The following is a 20,487-nucleotide window of genomic DNA, read 5'->3' as shown; positions in this document are numbered from 1 at the left end:
TGTCCATACAGTATGTTCTTCTGAAATATGAACACACAAATATTGGACATTTTGAACTCTTATTATGGTGACGATTTGATAAAATTACAGTCATGGTCTTGAATTGGACTCACATTTTTCTGGTCTTGACTTGGTCTCGGACCTCTCGTCCCCCTCCGGTCTTGGTCTTGACTCGATTCGCTCTGGTCTTGATCCTGAATTGGTCTCGCTTCAGGTGGTCTCGAAAACAACATTGCTACCCTAATTGGAGTAAACTAACAGACAAATAATACTTTGACTGCTACTTACAGCTATTTCGCTCACATCTACGATACCTGTAGTTAAACAATTATAGATATATTCCTCATTTTCTCTTTCCATAAGTGCTGGATTTTCACCCACATCGGCCAATCCACCATTCATTCTGGGTTTGATACCATTCTGGTATGAACGCATGACTGTAAGTTGCTTTGGAGAAAAGCATCTGCTGAATGTCTTATATTATATATTAAGAGCCTATGCATATCCCAATGTTGGGATAGTTACCAATCGGATACAGTATGTAAATAACAATGTTAATCATTTTATAACAAAATATGTAAAGTGCAAACTTAACATTTGCAGTGTACAAACTTAACATGATGAACAGGAAGGATATTTTTAGACTGAAGGAATAATTTTTTAGAGTATAGGTTTACACCTACTACCTATTGGTTGCTGTCTGGAATGAGGGGTGATGTCACATATTAGCCATTTTCGGTTTGACATAGTGATATGTATTGGACCAAAGTTTCCAATATGAGACCAATTTGAGTGATCAAATAATACTCCAACTGGTATGTACAGTATCTTTGTAAACCTTGTGTGTTGTGTGGATACTTCAATGCCAGGCATTGACAGTTGGGCTACCTCAGGGAAAAACAGAATTCTTAGTATCATGGTTAGGGCTAGGCCCTGATTTAGTTTCTAGGAACATAAATGTTGTGGTTTTGAGTCAATTTCATCATCTTAGGAATCCAAGAAATCAAGCACATTGCAAACATACATTGAGCAATAATGCTTGGTGCATGTTCAGACAAAGCATAACCTGTTTATCCTGCAGTGGGAGGTCACATTACAGTTTTCTTCAATCACTTTGGCACATTTATCAGGTATAAGTGGTACGAGATTTCTGCACATGCGGGATCCACTAGCCTATCTCCAGTGTTGGGGAATGGGGAGTTGTGAACTACATGTAGTTCAACTAGTAATTTAATTACTTTTTTAATTTTGCAGTAGCTTGGTGGTAGTTCAACTACATAAATGTAAATCTTGGTAGTGTTTTCAGTAGTTAATAACTTTTTTTGCCATGTAGTGGTGTAGCTAACTACTGGAACTACACATTCCTTTCAAAAAAAAATCTGCCTAATTCTCACTTGAAACACTTTTTATGTGCCGAATCTCACTTTTTGTCTTTAATAGGCTAAATCACACATTATGTTACCATTTGACTACAGAGTGATCTGTTCTTGCAATTTGTAGCCTATGACATTTCAAATGTAGATATTATATTTTTTCATGAAGTTGTTTGGAAGTAGTGAACTGTAACTTTAGTTAAGTAAACTATATTTTTCTTAAGGGTATCTTTAGTGTAGCTTAACTTCTTCCAGTGTGAAGTAATTGGTAGCTTGGTAAACTATATTTCAGAGTAGCTTCTTCAACACTGTCTACCTCCTTTCTGCTGCTGCTCAGTGCTTTGTCTGTTGTAACAGTAGGCTATTGCAAACATATGCACTACACAAACAGATTGTACAGCAATTTCATGTTATTTTTTCTTGAGGGGAGTTACATGCAGCTATTTAGGCAAGCTCTATATAGCATACACAGCATATCAAACAACCAAGACACAGACAGGCAGTCAATAGCGATTTAATGTTATTTATTTGTTATCATTGCGAACATGAGGCAGACAGCTGGATATATGGCAGCATAACTATAAAGATTACATCATCACAAAACGCTAATTGTTTTGCCCCCAGTGCAATGTGTAGACTGTGTCTTACAATATCCATTAGGCCAACAACAGACAGAAGGTTATAGCCTTCATACAGGGCGTTCGGAAAGTATTCAGACCCCTTCACTTTTCCCACATTTTGTTACGTTACAGCCTTATTCTGAAATTCATTAAATTGTTTTTTCAATCTACTCACAATACCCCATAATGACAAAGCAAAAATAGATTTTTGATTTTTTTGCACCAAAAAAACTGAAATATCACATTTACGTAAGTATTCAGACCATTTACTCAGGACTTCGTTGAAGCACCTTTGGCAGTGATTACAGCCTTGAGTATTATTGGGTATAACGCTACAAGCTTGGCACACCTGTATTTGGTGAGTTTCTCCCATTCTTCTCCCATGCTTCGATGCACAGCTATTTTCAGGTCTCTCCAGATATGTTAGATCGAGTTCAACTCCGGGCTCTGGCTGGGCCACTCAAGGACATTCAGAGACTTGTCCCGAAGCCACTCCTGCGTTGTCTTGGCTGTGTGCTTAGGGTCATTGTCCTGTTGGAAGGTGAACTTTCGCCCCAGTCTGAGGTCCTGAGTGCTCTGGAACGGGTTTTCATCAAGGATCTCTCTGTACTTTGCTCCATTAATCTTTCCCTCAATCCTGACTAGTCTCCCAGTCCCTGCCGCTGAAAAACGTCTCCACAGCATGATGCTGCCACAACCATGCTTGGCATTCAGGCCAAAGAGTTCAATCTTGGTTTCAACAGACCAGAGAATCTTGTTTCTCATGGTCTGAGAGTCCTTTAGGTGCCTTTTGGCAAACTCCAAGCAGGCGGTCATGTGCCTTTTTACTGAGGAGTGGCTTCCGTCTGGCCACTCTACCATAAATGCCTGATTGGTGGAGTGCTGCAGAGATGGTTGACCTTCTGGAAGTTTCTCCCATCTCCGCAGAGGAACTCTGGAGCTCTGTCAGAGTGACCATCGGGTTCTTGGTCACCTCCCTGACCAATGCCCTTCTCCCCCGATTGCTCAGTTTGGCCGGGAGGCCAGCTCTAGGAAGAGTCTTGGTGGTTCCAAACTTCTTCCATTTAAGAATGATGGAGGCCACTGTGTTCTTGGGTACCTTCAATGCTGCAGAAAGGTTTTGGTACCCATCCCCAGATCTGTGCCTCGACACAATCCTGTCTTGGAGCTCTACAGGCAATTCCTTCGACCTCATGGCTTGGTTTTTGCTCTGACATGCACTGTCAACTGTGGGACCTTATATAGACAGGTGTGTGCCTTTCCAAATCCATTCCAATCAATTGAATTTATCACAGGTGGACTCCAATCAAGTTGTAGAAACATCTCAATGATGATCAATGGAAACAGGATGCACCTGAGCTCAATTTCGAGTCTCATAGCAAAGGGTCTGAATACTTATGTAAATAAGGTATTTCTGTTTTTTATTTTTAATACATTTGTAAACATTTTTAAAAAAAACAGTTTTCGCTTTCTCATTATGGGGTATTGTGCGTAGATTGATGAGAAAAAATATATAATTTAATCCATTTTAGAAAAAGGCTGTAACGTAATGTGGAAAATGTCAAGGGGTCTGCATACTTTCCGAATGCACTGTATATATTTTTGGAAACTTCACTCAAATCGCAGCTGTACTGAAATATGAGGCAGAGAGAGAGAGGCTACATCATCCTATCGATCAAATTGGTTGAGGGTTCAGAAGAATGTGAGTAAAGAGAGAAACGAGAGAAACGTGTGTGTATAATAACACATGCACAGAATGTGTTTCGGATCCTTAGATTTGAGAAAGAAGTTTCCAGAAGGTTGGGATAGGGGCCTACATTTTAAACTGTTTAAACTCTGAACTGATAGTTTGTATATGTTTGTTGTACTCATTCAATTGCAAATGTGCTTAGTGTTTTGAGACATGAGCCATTTCGAAGATCTGTTTAGATTTTTGTGCTTAGAGTTGTACCACATACTTGTGAACATTTCACCAAAGTGATACAAAAAAACTGTATTAAAGCTCTATCTCCCATCATAACACAACAATAATCCAGCAGTGTATGTTTGTGTTTGTGCATGTGTGTGTATGTGCGTGTACAGTACCAGTCAAAAGTTTGGACACACCTTCTCGTTCAAGGTTTTTCTTTATTTTTACTATTTTCTATATTGTAGAGTAATAGTGAAGGCATGAAAACTATGAAATAACACATGTGGAATCATGTAGTAACCAAAAAAGTGTTAAACAAATAGCCACCCTTTGCTTGATGACAGCTTTGCACACCCTTGGCATTCTCTCAACCAGCTTCATGAGGTAGTCACCTGGAATGCATTTCAATTAACAGGTGTGCCTTCTTAAAAGTTAATTTGTGGAATTTCTTTCCTTCTTAATGTGTTTGAGCCAATCAGCTATGTTGTGACAAGGTAGGGGGGTATACAGAAGATAGCCCTATTTGGTAAAATACCAAGTCCATATTATGGCAAGAACAGCTCAAATAAGCAAAGAGAAATGACAGTCCATCATTACTTTAAGACATGAAGGTCAGTCAATACAGAACATTTCAAGAACTTTTAAAGTTTCTTCAAGTGCAGTTTGCAAAAACCATCTAGTGCTATGATGAAACTGGCTCTCATGAGGACCACCACAGGAATGGAAGACCCAGAGTTACCTCTGCTGCAGAGGATAAGTTCATTAGAGTTACCAGCCTCAGAAATTGCAGCCCAAATAAATGCTTCAGAGTTCAAGTCACATACACATCTCAACATCAACTGTTCAGAGGGGACTGTGTGAATCAGGCCTTCATTGTCGAATTGCTACAAAGATGGTCCAAGAAACGCGAGCAATGGACATTAGACCGGTGGAAATTTGTCCTTTGGTCTTGAGTCCAAATTGGAGATTTTTGGTTCCAACCGCCGTATCGTTGTGAGACGTGGTGTGGGTGAACGGATGATCTCCGCATGTGTATTTCCCACCGTAAAGCATGGAGGAGGAGGTGTTATGGTGTGGGGGTGCTTTGCTGGTGACACTGTGATTAATTTAGAATTCAAGGCACACTTAACCAGCATTGTTAATGAGTTTTACATACATTCATGAATCTTGTATCACAAGTAATTATAACAGATGTCTTCACTATTATTCTACAATGTAGAAAACAGTAAAAAATAAAGAAAAACCCTTGAATGAGTAGGTGTGTCCAAATTTCTGACTGGTTTTGTGTGTGTATGTGCTCATGCATGCATTGTGTGTGTGTGTGTGTGTGTGTGTGTGTGTGTGTGTGTGTGTGTGTGTGTGTCTGTTTGAGCTGTTTGTGGTTTGAGAAGTTCATTTGGATATCTGAATCATTATGTAATCCCGGAAAGTTCTTGCTAAACCTCACCTCAATCCTTACATCAATTTCAAGCTGTATCAAGTTGCGGTCAAAATGACACATACAGTATATAGGCTCAGCCTGTGACATGAAATTATTTAATAGTTTATAATTAACATATCTTATCAGGCTTTTATTGTTCACCTGTTAACTGAGAAGTAACTGTTTATTCTATAGGTGTCACGCCCTGACCTTAGATATCCCTTTTATTTTCTATTTGGTTAGGTAAGGGTGTGATTTGGGTGGGCATTCTAGTTTTTCTATTTCTTTGTTGGCCGGGTATGGTTCCCGATCAGAGGCAGCTGTCTATCTTTGTCTCTGATTGGGGATCATACTTAGGCAGCCTTTGTCCCACCTTAGTTTGTGGGATCTTGTTTTTGTATGGTTGCATTGTAGCCTGCAGAACTTTACGTTTGTGTGTATTTTGTTGTTTTTTCTGTGTTTCATTTAATAAATTAATATGTTCGCCTACCACGCTGCACCTTGGCCCGAGCCTTCAATCAACGAACGTGACAATAGGATACTAATTGTGTATACAGTTGAAGTCCGAAGTTTACATACACTTAGGTTGGAGTAATTAAAACTTGTTTTCCAGCCACTCCACAAATTTCTTGTTAACAAACTATAGTTTTGGCAAGTCGGTTAGGACATCTGCTTTGTACATGACACAAGTAATTTTTCCAACAATTGTTTACAGAAAGATTATTTCACTTATAATTCACTGTATCACAATGCCAGTGGGTCAGAAGTTTATATACACTAAGTTGACTTTAAAATTCCAGAAAAATATGTCAAGGCTTTAGAACCTTCTTATAGGCTAATTGACATCATTTGAGTCAATTGGAGGTGTACCTGTGGATGTATTTCAAGGCCTACCTTCAAACTCAGTGCCTCTTTGCTTGACATCATGGGAAAATCAAAAGAAATCAGCAAAGACCTCAGAAAAAAGATTGTAGACCTCCACAAGTCTGGTTCATCCTTGGGAGCAATTTCCAAACGCCTGAAGGTACCATGTTCATCTGTACAAACAATAGTACGCAAGTATAAACACCATGGGACCACGCAGCACGCATACCACTCAGGAAGGAGACACTTTCTGTCTCCTAGAGATGAACATACTTTGGTGCGAAAAGTGCAAATCAATCCCAGAACAACAGCAAAGGACCTTGTGAAGATGCTGGAGGAAACAGGTAGAAAAGTATCTATATCCACAGTAAAACGAGTCCTATATCGACATAACCTGAAAGGCCACTCAGCAAGGAAGAAGCTACTGCTCCAAAACCACCATAAAAAGCCAGACTACGGTTTGCAACTGCACATGGGGACAAAGATCGTACTTTTTTGAGAAATGTCCTCTGGTCTGATGAAACAAAAATAGAACTGTTTGGCCATAATGACCATCTGTCACGATCGTCATGAAAAGTGGACCAAGGCGCAGCGTGATATGAGTACATACTTTAATAGGTACTTTTCAAATACAACAAAAACAACAAAACGATACGTGAAGTCCTCGGTCAATAACACAAGCCTACACGGAACAAGATCCCCCAAAACACAAGTGCACAACAGGCTTTCTAAGTATGGTTCCCAATCAGAGACAACAAGCAACAGCTGATTCACGTTGCCTCTGATTGAGAACCACCCCGGCCAACATAGAAACACATAACCTAGAACAGAACATAGAAAACAAAACATAGACACTACACAAAGAAACTAACACCCTGGCTCAACATACAAGAGTCCCCAGAGCCAGGGCGTGACAGTACCCCCCCCCCCCAAAGGCGCGGACTGCGACCGCGCCATCATAAACCCAACAGGGGAGGGGCCGGGTGGGCATTCCACCTCGGAGGCGGATCCGGCTCCGGGCGTGACCACCACCCTCTAACAACCCCCCCGTAGCCCCTGGTCTGGTCCCGCTGGCTGGAGCTGGACTGGACATCGGTGGAGCGGATTGCTTAGGCTCCGGTGTGGAGCAGCTGACCGGTATCTGACCAGGCACGGGCTGTGCCGGACTGACGACGCGCACCACAGGCTTGGTGCGGGGAGCAGGAACAGGCCGGACCGGGCTGGCGACGCGCACCACTGGCTTTCTAAGTATGGTTCCCAATCAGAGACAACAAGCAACAGCTGATTCACGTTGCCTCTGATTGAGAACCACCCCGGCCAACATAGAAACACATAACCTAGAACAGAACATAGAAAACGAAACATAGACACTACACAAAGAAACTAACACCCTGGCTCAACATACAAGAGTCCCCAGAGCCAGGGCGTGACACCATCGTTATGTTTGGAGGAAAAAGGGGGTTGCTTGCAGGCCGAAGAACACCATCCCAACCGTGAAGCATCATGCTGTGGGGGTGCTTTGCTGCAGGAGGGACTGGTGCACTTCACAAAATAGATGGCATCATGAGGAAGGAAAATTACATCTCAAGACATCAGTCAGGAAGTTAAAGCTTGGTCGCAAATGGGTCTTCCAAATGGACAATGACCCCAAGCATACTTCCAAAGTTGTGGCAAAATGGCTTAAGGACAAGAAAGTCAAGGTATTGGAGTGGCCATCAGAAAAGCCCTGACCTCAATCCTATAGAAAATTTGTGGGCAGAACTGAAAAAGTGTGTGCGAGCAAGGAGGCCTACAAACCTAACTCAGTTACACCAACTCTGTCAGGAGGAATGGGCCAAAATTCACCCAACTTATTGTGGGAAGCTTGTGTAAGGAGACCCGAAACATTTGACAAAAAGTTAAACAATCTAAAGTCAATGCTACCAAATACTAATTGAGTGTATGTAAACTTCTGACCCAATGGGAATGTGATGAAATAAATAAAAGCTGAAATAAATCATTCTCTCTACTATTATTCTGACATTTCACATTCTTAAAATAAAGTGGTGATCCTAACTGACCTAAAACAGGGAATTTTTACTAGGATTAAATGTCAGGAATTGTGAAAAACTGAGTTTAAATGTATTTGGCTAAGGTGTATGTAAACTTCCGACTTCAACTGTAGGTGATGTAATGTATTATAGCTGATACCAATTACATGATGTACTATGATTGCATACTTTGTTTGTCTACAGTGTCACTAAACTCTGAGTGGTCCACAATGTGTTTTTGAAATCTGTATTGTGTACTGTAATATTTTGAAGTGACACCTAAATAACATGTTTTAACTCTAGGACTGAAGAGCAGGAGGTTCCCACTAACACTGGACAGGATGAGAGTGTCCTCATAGAGCTGCCTTTGTGCTGCTGTCTGTCCTAAAGTCTTCAGAAGAGCCCTTGTCTTAACACTGGTCAGTGAGTCAGAAAGCGAAGTAAAAAGGTATGTTTGGATTAGTCTGATGTTTTTAATAATTTCTGTATGGTGATGACAAAGACACATTTCCATCCTATTCTATTCTATTATTTTCTATTCTATTATATAGTTTAGACTTCATGACCACAAAGAGATCTATCTCTCTGTTTATCAGATCCACATGCTTAAATGATTTGAGTAGCATACAGTGCCTGGCAAAAGTATTCATCCCCGTTGGCGTTAGTCCTATTTTGTTGCATTACAACCTGTAATTTAAATGGATTTTTATTTGGATTTCATGTAATGGACATACACAAAATAGTCCAAATTGGTGAAGAGGAATGAAAAAAATTACTTATTTCAAGAAATTCTAAAAAATAAATAACGGAAAAGTGGTGCGTGAATATATATTCACCCCCTTTGCTATGAAGGCCCTAAATAAGATCTAGTGCAACCAATTACCTTCAGACGTCACATAATTAGTTAAATAATGTCCAACTGTGTGCAATCTAAGTGTCACATGATCTGTCACATGATCTCAGTATATATACACCTGTTCTGAAAGGCCCCAGAGTCTGCAACACCACTAAGCAAGGGGCACCACCAAGCAAGTGGCACCATGAAGACCAAGGAGCTCTCCAAACAGATCAGGGTTGGGTTATAAAAAAATATCAGAAACTTTGAACATCCCACAGAGCACCATTGAATCCATTATTAAAAAATTGAAAGAATATGGCACCACAACAAACCTGCCAAGAGAAGGCCACCCACCAAAACTCACAGACCAGGCAAGGAGGGCATTAATCAGAGAGGCAACAAATAGACCAAAGATAACACTGAAGGAGCTGCAAAGCTCCACAGCGGAGATTGGAGTATCTGTCCATAGGACCACTTTAAGCTGTACACTCCACAGAGCTGGGCTTTACGGAAGAGTGGCCAGAAAAAAGCCATTGCTTAAAGGCATGTGGGAGACTCCCCAAACATATGGAAGAAGGTACTCTGGTCAGATGAGACTAAAATTGAGCTTTTTGGCCATCAAGGAAAACGCTATGTCTGGCGCAAACCCAACACCTCTCATCACCCCGAGAACATCATACCCACAGTGAAGCATGGTGGTGGCAGCATCATGCTGTGGGGATGTTTTGCCGGAATGATGAATGCCGCTTAATACAGGGATATTCTTGAGGGAAACTTGTTTCAGTCTTCCAGAGATTTGAGACTGGGACGGAGGTTCACCTTCCAGTAGGACAATGACCCTAAGCATACTGCTAAAGCAACACTCGAGTGGTTTAAGGGGAAACATTTAAATGTCTTGGAATGGCCTAGTCAGAGCCCAGACCTCAATCCAATTGAGAATCTGTGGTATGACTTAAAGATTGCTGTACACCAGCGGAACCCATCCAACTTGAAGGAGCTAGAGCAGTTTTGCCTTGAAGAATGGGCAAAACTCCCAGTGGCTAGATGTGCCAAGCTTATAGAAACATACCCCAAGAGACTAGCAGCTGTAATTGCTGGAAAAGGTGTCTCTACAAAGTATTGACTTTGGGGGGATGAATACTGGTGGACTTTATTTAACTAATTATGTGACTTCTGAAGGTAATTCAATCAATCAATCAATTTTATTTTATATAGCCCTTACATCAGCTAATATCTCGAAGTGCTGTACAGAAACCCAGCCTAAAACCCCAAACAGCTAGTAATGCAGGTGTAGAAGCACGGTGGCTAGGAAAAACTCCCTAGAAAGGCGAAAACCTAGGAAGAAACCTAGAGAGGAACCAGGCTATGAGGGGTGGCCAGTCCTCTTCTGGCTGTGCCGGGTGGAGATTATAACAGAACCATGCCAAGATGTTCAAAAATGTTCATAAGTGACAAGCATGGTCAAATAATAATCAGGAATAAATCTCAGTTGGGTTTTCATAGCCGATCATTAAGAGTTTAAAACAGCAGGTCTGGGACAGGTAGGGGTTCCATAACCGCAGGCAGAACAGTTGAAACTGGAATAGCAGCAAGGCCAGGCGGACTAGGGGCCAGCAAGGAGTCACCACGGCCGGTAGTCCCGACGTATGGTCCTAGGGCTCAGGTCTCTCAGTTGGCTTTTCATAGCCGATCATTAAGAGTTGAAAACAGCAGGTCTGGGACAGGTAGGGGTTTCGTAGCCGCAGGCAGAACAGTTGAAACTGGAATAGCAGCAAGGCCAGGCGGACTGGGGACAGCAAGGTGTCATCATGCCCGGTAGTCCTGACGTATGGTCCTAGGGCTCAGGTTCTCAGATAGAAAGAGAGAACGAGAGAATTAGAGAGAGCATACTTAAATTCACACAGGACACTGGATAAGACAGGAGAAGTACTCCAGGTATAACCAACTAACCCCAGCCCCCCGACACATAAACTACTGCAGCATAAATACTGGAGGCTGAGACAGGAGCGGTCCGGAGACACTGTGGCCCCATCCGAAGAAACCCCCGGACAGGGCCAAACAGGAAGGATATAACCCCACCCACTCCGCCAAAGCACAGCCCCTGCACCACTAGAGGGATATCCCCAACCACCAACTTACAATCCTGAGACAGGGCCGAGTATAGCCCACAGAGGTCTCCACCACAGCACAAACCAAGGGGGGGGCGCCAACCCAGACAGGAAGATCACGTCAGTAACTCAACCCACTCAAGTGACGCACCCCTCCCAGGGACGGCATGAAAGAGCACCAGCAAGCCAGTGACTCAGCCCCTGCAACAGGGTTAGAGGCAGAGAACCCCAGTGGAGAGGGGAACCGGCCTGGCAGAGACAGCAAGGGCTGTTCGTTGCTCCAGCCTTTCCGTTCACCTTCACACTCCTGGGCCAGACTACACTCAATCATATGACCTACTGAAGAGATAAGTCTTCAGTAAAGACTTAAAGGTTGAGACCGAGTCTGCGTCTCTCACATGGGTAGGCAGACTGTTCCATAAAAATGGAGATCTATAGGAGAAAGCCCTGCCTCCCGCTGTTTGCTTAGAAATTCTAGGGACAATTAGGAGGCCTGCGTCTTGTGACCGTAGCGTACGTATTGGTATGTACGGCAGGACCAACTCGGAAAGATAGGTAGGAGCAAGCCCATGTAACGCTTTATAGGTTAACAGTAAAACCTTGAAATCAGCCCTTGCCTTAACAGGAAGCCAGTGTAGGGAAGCTAGCACTGGAGTAATATGATCAAATTTCTTGGTTCTAGTCAGGATTCTAGCAGCCGTATTTAGCACTAACTGAAGTTTATTTAGTGCTTTATCCGGGTAGCCGGAAAATAGAGCATTGCAGTAGTCTAACCTAGAAGTAACAAATGCATGGATTAATTTTTCTGCATCATTTTTGGACAGAAAATTTCTGATTTTTGCAATGTTACGTAGATGGAAAAAAGCTGTCCTTGAAACAGTCTTGATATGTTCGTCAAAAGAGAGATCAGGGTCAAGAGTAACGCCAAGGTCCTTCACAGTTTTATTTGAGACGACTTTACAACCATCAAGATGAATTGTCAGATTTAACAGAAGATCTCTTTGTTTCTTGGGACCTAGAACAAGCATCTCTGTTTTGTCCGAGTTTAAAAGTAAAAAGTTTTCAGCCATCCACTTCCTTATGTCTGAAACACAGGCTTCTAGCGAGGGCAATTTTGGGGCTTCACCATGTTTCACTGAAATGTACAGCTGTGTGTCATCCGCATAGCAGTGAAAGTTAACATTATGTTTTCGAATAACATCCCCAAGAGGTAAAATATATAGTGAAAACAATAGTGGTCCTAAAACGGAACCTTGAGGAACACCGAAATGTACAGTTGATTTGTCGGAGGACAGACCATTCACAGAGACAAACTGATATCTTTCCGACAGGTAGGATCTAAACCAGGCCAGAACTTGTCCGTGTAGACCAATTTGGGTTTCCAGTCTCTCCAAAAGAATGTGGTGATCGATGGTGTCAAAGGCAGCACTAAGGTCTAGTAGCACGAGGACAGATGCAGAGCCTCGGTCTGACGCCATTAAAAGGTCATTTACCACCTTCACAAGTGCAGTCTCAGTGCTATGATGGGGTCTAAAACCAGACTGAAGCATTTCGTATACATTGTTTGTCTTCAGAAAGGCAGTGAGTTGCTGCGCAACAGCTTTTTCTAAAATTTTTGAGAGGAATGGAAGATTCGATATAGGCTGATAGTTTTTTATATTTTCCGGGTCAAGGTTTGGCTTTTTCAAGAGAGGCTTTATCACTGCCACTTTTAGTGAGTTTGGTACACATCCGGTGGATAGAGAGCTGTTTATTATGTTCAACATAGGAGGGCCAAGCACAGGAAGCAGCTCCTTCAGCAGTTTAGTAGGAATAGGATCCAGTATGCAGCTTGAAGGTTTAGAGGCCGTGATTATTTTCATCATTGTGTCAAGAGATATAGTACTAAAACACTTAAGTGTCTCTCCCGATCCCAGGCCCTCGCAGAGCTGTGCAGATCCAGGACAGCTAAGCCCTGGAGGAATACGCAGATTCAAAGAGGAGTCCGTGATTTGCTTTCTAATGGTCATGATCTTTTCCTCAAAGAAGTTCATGAATTTATCACTGCTGAAGTGAAAGCCATCCTCTCTTGGGGAATGCTGCTTTTTAGTTAGCTTTGCAACAGTATCAAAAAGAAATTTTGGATTGTTCTTATTTTCCTCGATTAAGTTGGAAAAGTAGGATGATCGAGCAGCAGTGAGGGCTCTTCGGTACTGCACGGTACTGTAATTGGTTGCACCAGATCTTATTTACAGGCTTCATAGCAAAGGGGGTGAATATACACTGCTAAAAAAAATAAAGGGAACACTAAAATAACACATCCTAGATCTGAATGAATGAAATAATCTTATTAAATACTTTTTTCTTTACATAGTTGAATGTGCTGACAACAAAATCACACAAAAATTATGAATGGAAATCAAATTTATCAACCCATGGAGGTCTGGATTTGGAGTCACCCTCAAAATTAAAGTGGAAAACCACACTACAGGCTGATCCAACTTTGATGTAATGTCCTTAAAACAAGTCAAAATGAGGCTCAGTAGTGTGTGTGGCCTCCACGTGCCTGTATGACCTCCCTACAACGCCTGGGCATGCTCCTGATGAGGTGGCGGATGGTCTCCTGAGGGATCTCCTCCCAGACCTGGACTAAAGTATCCGCCAACTCCTGGACAGTCTGTGGTGCAACGTGGCGTTGGTGGATGGAGCGAGACATGATGTCCCAGATGTGCTCAATTGGATTCAGGTCTGGGGAACGGGCGGGCCAGTCCATAGCATCAATGCCTTCCTCTTGCAGGAACTGCTGACACACTCCAGCCACATGAGGTCTAGCATTGTCTTGCATTAGGAGGAACCCAGGGCCAACCGCACCAGCATATGATTTCACAAGGGGTCTGAGGATCTCATCTCGGTACTTAATGGCAGTCAGGCTACCTCTGGTGAGCACATGGAGGGCTGTGCGGCCCCCCAAAGAAATGCCACCCCACACCATGACTGACCCACCGCCAAACCGGTCATGCTGGAGGATGTTGCAGGCAGCAGAACGTTCTCCACGGCATCTCCAGACTCTGTCACGTCTGTCACGTGCTCAGTGTGAACCTGCTTTCATCTGTGAAGAGCACAGGGCGCCAGTGGCGAATTTGCCAATCTTGGTGTTCTCTGGCAAATGCCAAACGTCCTGCACGGTGTTGGGCTGTAAGCACAACCCCCACCTGTGGACGTCGGGCCCTCATACCACCCTCATGGAGTCTGTTTCTGACCGTTTGAGCAGACACATGCACATTTGTGGCCTGCTGGAGGTCATTTTGCAGGGCTCTGGCAGTGCTCCTCCTGCTCCTCCTTGCACAAAGGCGGAGGTAGCAGTCCTGCTGCTGGGTTGTTGCCCTCCTACGGCCTCCTCCACGTCTCCTGATGTACTGTCCTGTCTCCTGGTAGCGCCTCTATGCTCTGGACACTACGCTGACAGACACAGCAAACCTTCTTGCCACAGCTCGCATTGATGTGCCATCCTGGATGAGCTGCACTACCTGAGCCACTTGTGTGGGTTGTAGACTCCGTCTCATGCTACCACTAGAGTGAAAGCACCGCCAGCATTCAAAAGTGACCAAAACATCAGCCAGGAAGCATAGGAACTGAGAAGTGGTCTGTGGTCACCACCTGCAAAACCCATCCTTTATTGGGGGTGTCTTGCTAATTGCCTATAAATTCCACCTGTTGTCTATTCCATTTGCACAACAGCATGTGAAATTTATTGTCAATCAGTGTTGCTTCCTAAGTGGACAGTTTGATTTCACAGAAGTGTGATTGACTTGGAGTTACATTGTGTTGTTTAAGTGTTCCCTTTATTCACGCACCACTTTTCCGTTATTTATTTAGAAACAAGTCTTTTTTTTAATTTCACTTCACCAATTTGGACTATTTTGTGTATGTCCATTACATGAAATCCAAATAAAAATCAATTTAAATTACAGGTTGTAATGCAACAAAATAGGAAAAGCTACGTCACAAATTTCACCCTATTCCCTACATAGTGCACTACTTTTGACCAGAGGCCATAGGGCAAAGACATATACTGTAGAAAAGAGGAAGAGGTGAAAGTGTTGTTGCGCCACTAAACTGGGTCCTAGTCATAGAGCTGGGCGATATCGCCCAAAATCCATAACACGATAAATTGCCTGAATTGATGCGATAACGATAAAATAGAGCAATACGTTTATAACATTAATGTGCACCACAGTTTTTTTGATGTATTATCCTTTAAACTACTACTACTAGTTTGATGGTTGTGTGAGAGATTTATTATTCTCATAATTGATGGGATGACTAACTTAGAAAGAATACATTCTTGACTGGGCTAATGTAGGTTGTGTCACCTGGCAGGCTGTGATTGATGTGAAGAGCTGTTTTAGGAGTTAAGATAAGATAATAATTTGTGTCTCCAAATACTAGACTATACTGGTCCTTTGTGATCTGTGAACCATCCTTGGACGTAGGAATGGTGTCTAGGGGAACTGGCTCTTCTCACTATGACAAGTTGTTATGATAAACGTATGCCTGGTAACAGAAGAGGCGGGGAACAGCCGGTGCGCCAACGGATAGGCTGAGTAAGTCTAAACCACGCTCAAGTCTCTACTCTGATTGGCCAGCAGAGAGGTGGGAAACTCTCTCTATAAGAGTATTTGAAGAACAATCTGAAACAGTGGATTAGTTCTCTGAAGTGCCCTGCGGGGTATTTCGGAGAGCCCGTATATACGAAACATCATATTTACCATTGAAGGTTTTTGCATTAATTAAAATAACTAGTATATCTTAGAAGTCGTGTTGACCTCTTTTGTTCCTAATGCCAGATTTGAATTGACGCAACTTTGACAGTTGTAGCCATCAATTGTCCCATTAACAATCACCCAAATGAGCAAACGTATTTCATTTCAAACTTCACATTTCTCTAGTATAGGCTACTTATCGTAATGAACATTATCGTCAAAATGCCTGCGATAAGTGATCGGTATGGTCAGTGTTAATAATTTTCAGTTTATCGTCCCAGCTCTACAGTATCTGTCAGAGTGGATGCGGTGGTAGAGTCAAGCGCAGGACACAGAGGATAAGTCAAAACGACTTTACTATCACTTGAAAATAGAATACAAAATAAACGGCCTCAGAACACTGAAGGCGAACAATTACGCGCAGTGCGTAAAACACGAAGAGACAAAATACGCGGAGTGCGTAAACAACTAAGTAGAGCCAAGGCACCGAACCTATCTAAACACGACAGGTGGAACAATAACACACAAGATACAAACATAACATAGGGGAACTTATAGGTGACATAATCAATACAAAATACGAAACAGGTGCACTAACTAGACATGACAAAACAAACATCGAAAACATCAAACGGTAGTAGCTAGTACTCCGGGGACGACGAACGCCGAAGCCTGCCCGAACAAGGAGGAGGAGCAGCCTCGGCGGAATCCGTGACAGTATCAGATACAGTATTGGTGCTTTTCACCCCATGTTACACAGTAATACCACACTTTACTTTTACTCTTTACTTTTTGTTTTACAGATGAATGTATTAAGCTATAGGCTAGGTGTATTAAGTTGTGACAATATTCAGCTATGTGAAACAACACTGAAACACAATACCGTCGTTTCTGTATTGTCATCTCTTGGCTCTAGTATAGCTGCTACACGTGTGGGCCAAAGATAAAAACATCACAGGAAGTGCTAGCCTCTCCTGTCCTTCCAAAAACAGATTTCAGAACACCCAGAACAAGATAGATTGGGGGTCAGTCATTCTATTGTCTTGTTGGGGACTTGGCCCTCTCTATATCCTCACTTTGCACACAGACATTTATTGTCTGCATGTCTTGTGCTATCCTCTCCTCCCGTGCTCCAGATTTAGAACACTCAGAACAAAATAGATTGGGATCAGTCTCACAACTGTCTTGTCTTGTTCTGTACTGTATATCCTACTTGGCAAACTGCCATGTATTGTCTGCTCGGCAAGTCTTACATTTACACTGTATTTCTTCTGTAGTTCTCATAGCAATGTTTTTGTTGCTTTAATCTGTTTAGAGGTGATGGCATTGCGTTATTAAAATAACACTAGATGGACATGATAAAAACAACGATTTGTCTCAGACCCTGTCCTGTCCTGTTGGGGACTTATGTTATTTTATTACTGAGTTAGGATGATAATTTACATGTCTGGAAGTGACTGTATACACAGTGACCTATTGACTGTTCTGAGGGGTATACTACAAAGCAGAATCAAAGAGTTAGCCAGCTAACTTTGATAAGCAACAATATTTGTTGTGATCCAATTGACAATAAATAACTATAGCTAAACTTAGATATGTATTTTTGTTCATTAAATCAATTAGACCATGCCCATTTCAAGCTTATCTTTTAAAAAAATTGCCACATCCTCGATCCTGATGCTGCTTCGTAGTATACCCCTCTGGTGTTTTGGTGTTTGTATAGACCCATGGGGCGGCGCACAATTGGCCCAGCGTCGTCCAGGGTAGGGGAGGGAATGGCCGGCAGGGATGTAGCTCAGTTGGTAGAGCATGGTGTTTGCAACGCCAGGGTTGTGGGTTTGATTCCCACGGGGGGCCAGTATGAAAAAAATTAAATAATGTATGCACTCACTAACTGTAAGTCGCTCTGGATAAGAGCGTCTGCTAAATGACTAAAATGTAAATGTAAATGTATGACGCATGGACCTAACATTGACCTCCTGTCAATCTGCTGTAAAGAAATGACCTCTTTATGATGGATTTATATTCACATATTTATCTCAAGTATTCCCTATTACCTTTTGTTTAGGATGGTATTTAATCAAAGCTACATTAGCTGACACATTAACTGAAACCAACTGTGATTTCCTGTGTTAATACTACACCAATGTGGGTTTGATTGAATTGAGGGTCTGGTAAAATAATTATGCACTATATAGGGAATAGTGTGCTATTTGTGATTCAGCGTGTATGTTTATGGATATATTACATCATTCAATGTCCTTTATTCCTGTCTTTTCCAGATCTGCTTCACCATGGCACAGTGGACGCAGATGAAACAGCTGATTCCCTATCTGGCCACACAGACCCTCAACGAGCTCTACTCCCCCTCCTTTCCCATGGACGTCAGGTGCTACCTGGCCAACTGGATCGAGGAGCAGAGATGGTATGACACAAAAACTCATGCAAGAATGCATGCACGCACACATAAAGCACACATACAGTCTGAATTTGCACAAATAAAAGTGGAAAAGGGGACAAATGCACCCTAATCTCTTGCTCTCTCTCGCTCGCTCTCTCTCTCTCGCTCTCTCTCTCTCTCGCTCCCTCTCATACTCTCTCTCTCTCTCTAGGGAGGACTTTGAGCCAGAGAAGGTAGACCAGAAGCCCCAGGCTCTGACCCTATTGGATCAGATCATATCCTGCCTACAGAGTCTGGCCGGGCAGAACCCCAACGTGGTGGAAAAGATGAGGCTGCAGCACATCTCCAGGAATATGGTACAATAGATACACACACGCACACACACACACACTTATCCTCTCCACCAAACACACACACACACTTGTCAGGACTTTTTGGGGAGTAAAATCCAATTTTCCCTAACTCTTACCCAAACCCCAACATATTTTACCTGGTGTTTTATCTTTATTGCCAGTGAATTAAAATGTGCAGCAGATTCTCTTTCTGTCCAACAATAAGAACCTCAGTCTTATCTTGATTTAGCAGCAGGAAGTTGTGAGCCATCCAAGTATTTACAGTTTTTCTCGATAGCTAAGACACTTTTATTGAAACTGGGGTCCACTTGATCTCCATCATAACCTAATGAGCACAACCGTATTTCTCATTGCTTTCACACACAATGCAAATGCTAAGCACATTTTTGCTAAACAGTTAACACAACTCTACAAAAGACGCAAAACTCAGTTGAGTAAATCATTTAAAAAAAAGAAAATTGGTCACAGCTGATACAATGAATGTCCCATGAATGTGAACCTCTTCTGTACGTGTGCAAAACTTCTTTGCACAATTGTTCAATCAGCAATCAGTCCTTATGCATGCATAAAAGAGGTCACCTCTCTCTGAGTTGCTGTTTGCAAGAATGGGTCAAGTAAGAGGCCAAGAGCAAGGACAAAGGAGAGATAGAGGGGCCCATAGTGGGAGATAGTTCAGCTCTGTTGAAATGGAAAAAGGTCAAATAAAGCCTTTTGTTTCTGGATATGCATGCTCTTGAGTGACATTCTTTATGCATTGACCTAACCCTAACCTTGAATGACAACCCCCCCCCACCCCCCAATCCATATCTCAATTGTCTCAAGGCTTAAAAATCCTTATTTAACCTGTCTCCTCCCCTTCATCTACATTGATTGAAGTGGGTTTAGCAAGTGACATTAATAAGGGATCATAGCTTTCACCTGGATTCACCTGGTCAGTCAATGTCTATGTCATGGAAAGAGCAGGTGTCCCTAATGTTTTGTACACTCAGTGTGTATCATACTTTGACTAAAACGATGACTTGTTGACTTAAATTGTTGTGCAACATCATGGGTAAGCTCTGGCCATCGTCTTTCAGCTCGAAATAGTGGGTTTCTACTGGTGTGGGCATTTAACCCTAAACTTAACCCTTAAACATAAAATAGCATTTTTACTTTTCAGGACATGCAAAATGTCCTGACTTTTCAGAATTGTTCTTGTTTTCCTATCTTGTCAGGACATTCTGTTCAAATACGCACGCATGCACACACACACACACACACACACACACACACACACACACACACACACACACACACACACACACACACATACACACACACACACTAATGTACTGAAGTGGCCCACTCAGGTCCATACACATGGCCTACTCACCATTATTTACTGTAAATACATTGCAACAGAGAAACAGAAAATACAGGTTTTAAAACATACAGTTCAGTAGCCTGGGTGCCAGTCTGTTTCTGCTCTCATGCCAACTCCTTATGGAATTGTCACACATGGAGTTAGCAAGATAGCACAAACAGATCTGGGACCAAGCTAACAGTTCTCAGTACTCAGAGGGAACATGTTGTCCTCAGTAATATTGTCATCTTTAATTGAATCAACTGACCTGACTATGTGGATGTGGTCTGGTGGTTGATGGGAACTCTGCCTGTCTTCCAGAGTATGTTCCGTTCCCAGCCCCTCCAGCTGGTGCTCACAGTCAGAGATGTCCTGAGGAAGGAGAGAGAGCTGCTCAGTCAAGCGGTAAGTGTAACAGAGCCTTTAGCTCAGCGTACCAACACAGTCTTGTGGCACATAGGAGGGCCACAGAAACCACAGAAGCTCA

General features: G+C 42.5%; 1 protein-coding gene across 3 annotated transcripts in view; it reads left to right on the top strand.

Moving 5' to 3' along the window:
• The window catches only part of LOC311150391 (signal transducer and activator of transcription 6-like), a 58,861-nt gene that overhangs the window by 11,871 nt on the left and 26,503 nt on the right, over positions 1 to 20,487 (top strand). For 2 of the 3 annotated variants that reach the window (XM_084187842.1, XM_084187840.1), the window contains exons 2-5: positions 8,520 to 8,664; positions 18,187 to 18,329; positions 18,517 to 18,661; positions 20,322 to 20,405. In XM_084187842.1, coding sequence (XP_084043968.1) covers positions 18,199 to 18,329; positions 18,517 to 18,661; positions 20,322 to 20,405 — 360 coding nt within the window. In that variant the 5' untranslated portion in view covers positions 8,520 to 8,664; positions 18,187 to 18,198. The remainder of the gene's footprint in view (positions 1 to 8,519; positions 8,665 to 18,186; positions 18,330 to 18,516; positions 18,662 to 20,321; positions 20,406 to 20,487) is intronic. The other variant, XM_084187841.1, reaches the window with a different exon arrangement.

The sequence above is a fragment of the Coregonus lavaretus genome (genome assembly GCF_964263955.1).
Source record: "Coregonus lavaretus genome assembly, chromosome: 22".
Lineage (NCBI taxonomy): Eukaryota > Metazoa > Chordata > Actinopteri > Salmoniformes > Salmonidae > Coregonus > Coregonus lavaretus.
The sequence above is the reverse complement of the archived record's forward strand: the minus strand, read 5'-3'. Positions and strand labels throughout refer to the sequence as shown.